The sequence below is a fragment of the Staurois parvus genome, unplaced genomic scaffold, assembly GCF_062004578.1.
Source record: "Staurois parvus isolate SC_StPar_1 unplaced genomic scaffold, SC_StPar_1.0 ptg000165l, whole genome shotgun sequence".
Taxonomy (NCBI): domain Eukaryota; kingdom Metazoa; phylum Chordata; class Amphibia; order Anura; family Ranidae; genus Staurois; species Staurois parvus.
In genome coordinates this window covers 19,951,501-19,957,500 of record NW_028317961.1, presented here as the reverse complement: position 1 = coordinate 19,957,500, position 6,000 = coordinate 19,951,501, and the positions used below count along the sequence as shown (strand labels likewise).

General features: G+C 39.1%; 1 protein-coding gene across 1 annotated transcript in view; it reads left to right on the top strand.

The window, feature by feature from the left end:
* Positions 1–6,000, top strand: part of RSPH3 (radial spoke head 3) — an 85,157-nt gene that overhangs the window by 43,680 nt on the left and 35,477 nt on the right. Inside the window, exons 3-7 of the mRNA XM_089676288.1 lie at positions 473–560; positions 3,123–3,264; positions 3,612–3,757; positions 4,966–5,169; positions 5,292–5,454. Coding sequence (XP_089532414.1) covers positions 473–560; positions 3,123–3,264; positions 3,612–3,757; positions 4,966–5,169; positions 5,292–5,454 — 743 coding nt within the window. The remainder of the gene's footprint in view (positions 1–472; positions 561–3,122; positions 3,265–3,611; positions 3,758–4,965; positions 5,170–5,291; positions 5,455–6,000) is intronic.

The window sequence follows — 6,000 nt, the reverse complement described above, 5'->3', positions numbered from 1 at the left end:
AAAATAAACTGAGTTTTATGAAACAACAAAATGATGTCCTTGCTTTGACAGCAATGGGAAGGCATGCACAGGAATACAGTGTGAAATAACTTAGATGTCTGTCTTTATATAATCATTCTGACTAGTAAAATGACCTCAGCTCTTCCATATGTCATTATTCAATTTTCAGCAACTACTGGCAAATGCAGAACCCATTCTATGATGGCCTACTGTCATATGACCTGTATGCAATACTAACCCTTTCATTTTATGGCAGTTTGTCAAGGTAGTGCACATCCTTGAGGTCAAATATGCTGTATTAAGTCCTTTCTGTGAGGCCGAATATGGAATGAAGATCCCTCGACACTAGCAGGGTCGAATCATATATGCATATATATCTACTTTCTGAAATCTTCAGCCAGATCTTGGAAATGTTTTTATAATGTTCTTATGAACATATACATTGTGAATTTGTGAACATATTGCTTTTCAGGACTGAAGAGACATATCATTATGGAAATATTATGTATGATAGAAGAGTGGTGCGTGGTAACACATATGCACAGCATGTACTACCCCTGGTAAGGAAAGCAAAGAATTTTCCTCATCTCTTTTAATTTCTTCTGATATTTATATGTGGTATGACATTCTCATGGACATTTTCAGCGCTACTAACCTGATTTGTCCTTTGCTGGTTGTATATTCCTGTGATTCAGTTCCAGTTTTTGAAAGCATATTCCTTGTAGCTTGTACTTACTGTTCAGCCTTAAGACTAGTACACACAGGACAAATATTGAACAGTATCGGCTGGTTCAACGGATGTCGACTGACATTCGGCCTGTGTGTACAATAGCCTGTCCAACAGAAATCGAGATAAAATCGACTTCTCAGACAGGCATACTGGAAAACCAGCATCCGATCATCGCTTCCCCTGTCAGCATACAGTAGATTAGCAGGGGAGATTGCTGCACTAACATTGCTTAGTTAGTATGGGGACCTCTCAGCTTTTTTCCGTTCAGCACGCTGGGTTGAACGGTACAAAATTCCCCATGAGTTCCAGGCATTAGAACCAGGAGTTGTGTAAAAGTTCACCTAATGTTTGCTGACCTGGCCATTTTCTCCCTGCACATTCCAAAACCACCACCAAAGAATGTGCCATAAATGAACCAATAAAGTGTAAGACAGGACACTCATCACTATGTCAGCTATGTGTATTCCAGACAGATAAATTTATAGCAATACGCTGTTTTCACCTGCTCATTTTGTGCTCGTTATTCATCAAAGCTTGTTCTACTAACCATGAGCTTTGAAATACAGTACATCTACTTTTTTATTTATTCCTGTGAACAATTTAAACTAGAACTATAAACTACATTTAGGATTTAGTTTGCAGTTTTAAAATGGCTCTGCGAATATGTTTATTTTTTTCCCAGTGATGGTGTCAAACACTTTCCTAGTCTTAGCAGCTCATAGCTTTGAATCCTAGCTGCATCTAGTACTAAGCTAAGGAACTGAATTCATCAACTCCACTGCTTATCCTACTACAGAGTACCCTATGAGAGTGTTCCTTAGTGCTGTTCACATATAAGCAGATTGGATACGGTTTGAACCACATCCAATCAGCATTACATGTGAAAAGCATTGCTTCCTATGGTGCCTGTTCACATATGTCTGGTGCACTGGTGATGCAGATTCAGTGCGGTTTTAAAGAGTCGTGTCCGATTTCTGAGCAGTGCGGTCCAAGTCAGGTGCGGATTACAGGCTATTGACTTATATGGGAACCATTTCAAAAACGCATATGTGTGAACAGGAAAAGATCCTGAGCTAATCCTGTTCTGAACCTGATGTAAACCTGACATGAACCTGTGAACATCTACTGTTTCAATTAGCTGTGAAACCTGAGCTTCAATCCTCACCGCACATCTGTGAATCAGCTCTTAGCTTCATGCTGAAACACAATGCTTTATGTCATGTTTACAAACGAGGGCCTCTGACAACATTGGTAACCGAAAAAAAATTAAAACAAAAACAATTGAAAGAGATGAATAAATAAAAATATTTGAAAAAAATTTCCTTGCCATAGTAATCCCCAGGTCCCATAAATTATATTGGACACTTTGGATGAAATACATATTGAATACATATCAAACACTAATGTTGACTAGTCTCATGGCAGTTCCAGTTTTAGCAATCTCAAACCTGGGAAAATGTTACTGTTCTCATTTCTGTCTATGCAATCCTGGCTTGATCTTAATGTAACACTAACATTTTATAAGGGTTTCTAATTCTCCTGTTTATACTGATCAATGTATATTTTAATATACATTGCCATATGCTCACATGACTGGTATACAGCTGTGTGTGTGGATAACCTACTTACAGTATTGTCAAGACAGGTGTTATGAATATGATATACATTCACCGACCAGGTGTTCTGAATATGATATACATTCACCGACCACTTTATGTGGTAAACCTATTCAACTGCTTGGTAACACAAATTTCTAATCAGCCAATCACATGATAGCAACTCAATTTATTAAAGCATGTGCACGTGGTGAAGACGACTTGCTGAGGTTAAAACTGAGCATCAGCATAGGGAAGAAAGGGGATTTAAATGACTTTGAACTTATCATGGTTGTTCGTGCCAGATGGGTTGAGTATTTTAAAAACTGCTAATCTACTGGGATTTTCATGCACAACCATCTCTAGGGTTTAGAGAATGGTCTGAAAAAGAGGAAATATCCAGTGAGAGGCAGCTGTGTGGATGAAATGCCTTGTTGTCAGAGGAGACTGGGCAGACTGGTTGCTGCGACATTCAGATGGTAGGTTCAGAATATGGTGTAAACAACATGAAAGCATGGATCCATCCTGCCTTGTAGCAACGTTGGGTGTATGTAATGTTGATCAAACGCATGAGATTAAGTGATGGTGACTATTCCACCCAGATTGGCAGGCCAGGAGAACAAACTTTAGGGGTTAGCTGATAGACATGCCTCGGAGCAGTCAGATCATACTTATACTATTGACCACCTTTGCTTGTCTATGGTCACCTTAACTTTCTTTGGAATACAACTTGACAAACAAGTGCGAATGTAATAAGATTTAGTACAAAAAACAAAAAATTGCTGATTTACCTCTAGGCAGCTCAGCCAGATCCAGTGGAAATCCAGAGAGCACAGGAAGCACACAGGAGAGCACTGGCAAAGAAACGTGCCAAAGAACTATTGAGACCCAGGACTCCGGAGCCAGTGGAGGGCAGGAAGCACATTGATGTGCAGACAGGTAAGAGAAATATGTCCATTAAAATGTAATTTCATGTAAGATTATTGTTAATAATTTAAGGTTTAAAAGATGGAAAGGGATTAAATGAAAAAATGTCAGTGAGTGTAGTTCTAAAAAACATTCATGGGTTGTTAGTGCCTTGCTTCAGAAAATGCTAGTTGTCTGGTTGCATGCTGATCCTCTGAACTCAATACTTTTTTTTTATTAACTGACCTGGAACAACAATGAAGTGAAAAGGTCATCAATGGTGGCCACCATAGTTTAAGTACAGATTCCCTTTTAAGGTTATCTATTTTTGCTGTTTACCTTCAATCTTGTCATATAATCTTTGTTACAATCCTAAATAGAGCTTTACCTGGAAGAGCTGAGTGACCGTGTTGAAGAGAAAGATATGGAATGCCAGACAGATGCCTTTTTGGACAGACCACCTACACCTCTGTTTATTCCGGCAAAGACAGGAGTTGATATTGCCACTCAGATCTTGGAAGGAGAAGTAATTATCTGTTTAGAAAACTTGTCTCATTTCATAGTGCTGAAATGTGTAACCTGATGAAAGATTTATCAATTTTAATTGATCTTAAGTGCAATTTTCCTGGATGCTGCTCGGTTGGATCACCCATGCTTTTTTTTTTTCTCAGACGTTTCAGTGATGAGATATCCAAACAAACCTATTGCCTTTCTCACATTTTACTCAAGCGTATGAGAGATTAGATTAAGTACAGAAAATTCTACTACAATGCAAAACAGAGAATTTAGCAAAAGTTCTCTTTCTTGGGCAATGCCAGGAATTGTTAATATTTTTTGTCTGTGATTTTGCTGTTGGAATATCCTGCATTGAAATGAACATATAACTCAGATGATGGTGCTTAAAGTGATTTTAAAGGCATATTTTGTATTTTTTAAAAATAAAACAGGTTATACTTACCTGCTCTGTGCAATTGTTTTGCACAGAGCAGTGTGCCGATCCTCCTCTTCTCTGGTTCTTGGGTTTTTGATCACTTTTATTGCTATCACAAGAAATGTAAACATCCCTTGTAATAACAAAAAAGCATGACAGGTCCTCCTTATGGAGAGGTCTGGAGTCAATAAGACCCCACATCTCTCCTCTACAATGGAAAGCATCAGATTAAAAAAAACCTTGATCTAAAGCTTTCCAAGAAAATGGCTTTGTTTAAATTGGCCATAAACCGTAAGTGATTTAATGACATTGCTCTCGGCCTTCTAGGTCATAGAGATGAACGGAGGTAATCTTTCCTCTGCTATACTCTATGGCCAACCGCTGCAACCACCAGATTGGTTCCTGGGCTTTCCAATTAGCTAGGTAAGCCCAAGAAAACCCGGAAAGCTGCGGAGGGGAGGAGGGACCCCTCCCATTGCTTAAAAGTGATCTAGAAGGTAATCGGCTGCTCTGATCAGTTTTAGGAGAAGGAGCAGCAGCTTAGGAAAATTTTAATATTGGGGTTGTGGCATCTAGCTGCAGCCATAACCCCAGTATACCTCTTCAAAACCATGGTGTATTTTCCCACTTAGGAAGTCTTGAAGTAGATAAACATCCTCCAATATTACAAGATGCCACCAAGTACTGGTATTATATAAAGATGATTCTCTATGGCTAACAAAGTTTATTCCACAACAAAATTATATAGGCAAAAAAAATAACCAAAATTGTTACCAGTAACCTTTGCTAATCTCCTTTTATAGCTTTTTGACTTTGATCTGGAGGTTAAACCAGTGCTGGAGGTGTTGATTGGTAAAACAATTGAGCAGGCTTTACTGGAGGTAATGGAAGAAGAGGAACTTGCCAACTTAAGAGCACAACAGCGTGCCTTTGAGGAGCTGCGCAATGCCGAACTTTCTGAGGCACAGCGTCTCGAAGAACAGGAGAGAAGACACAGGGAAGAAAAGGTATACAAGCTTTATATTTAGGGGTTCTGTTATTTCAAAGTGACGATCTGGGAATGCGTTCACTGCAATGGACACAAAATTTAAATATGTAGTTTAAGATTACACACTCATTTTCTGTTTAGGAAGGGCGCAAGCATCAACAAAGGGAAATGCTTTTGAAAGAAAAGGAGACGGCAGAGAAGGTGGCGGCAAGGGCTTTTGCACAGCAGTACCTGGCTGACCTTATTCCATCTGTATTTAGCAGCCTAAGGGACAATGGATATTTCTATGACCCAGTGGAAAGAGGTTTGTGTTTTCAAATATATAACGTTATCTATCTTGGTTATAAATATAAAACACACCTGAGAACTTTAAGATTGTCATATTATGTGAAACTGTTAGCAAACATATCTATACTGAGTACATTTGCAGTACAGAAACTGCCAGCAGACCTTGAGTATGTTAGTTCAGCTAAATTCTTTGTCAGAACCGCAGCCATCTTACCACCCCTCAGTGCCCATAGTTACATATTTTTTAAGGTTAAAAAAAGGCACAGGTCCATCCAGTTTAACCTATGTGTGTGTGTGAAATGAAGATGAAAATTGTAAATGAAAGTCATGACAGCGGTTTTCTACATTCTTTGCTAAAGAGAAACTCTGGGCACACTGCTAACTCAATACACACATGAAATAGGCCTGGGAATTTTAGATTGAGCAGCCCATTCACAATATGAAAGTAGAAAACCGAATCTGGCTACGCACAAAGGTTTTTACAGGCAGCTACCACTGAGGCCGAAGGGAGGACCAGTCAGGGAGGGCTCAGCGTCCTGCGTGGTTGGTGTTACTCCCTAGA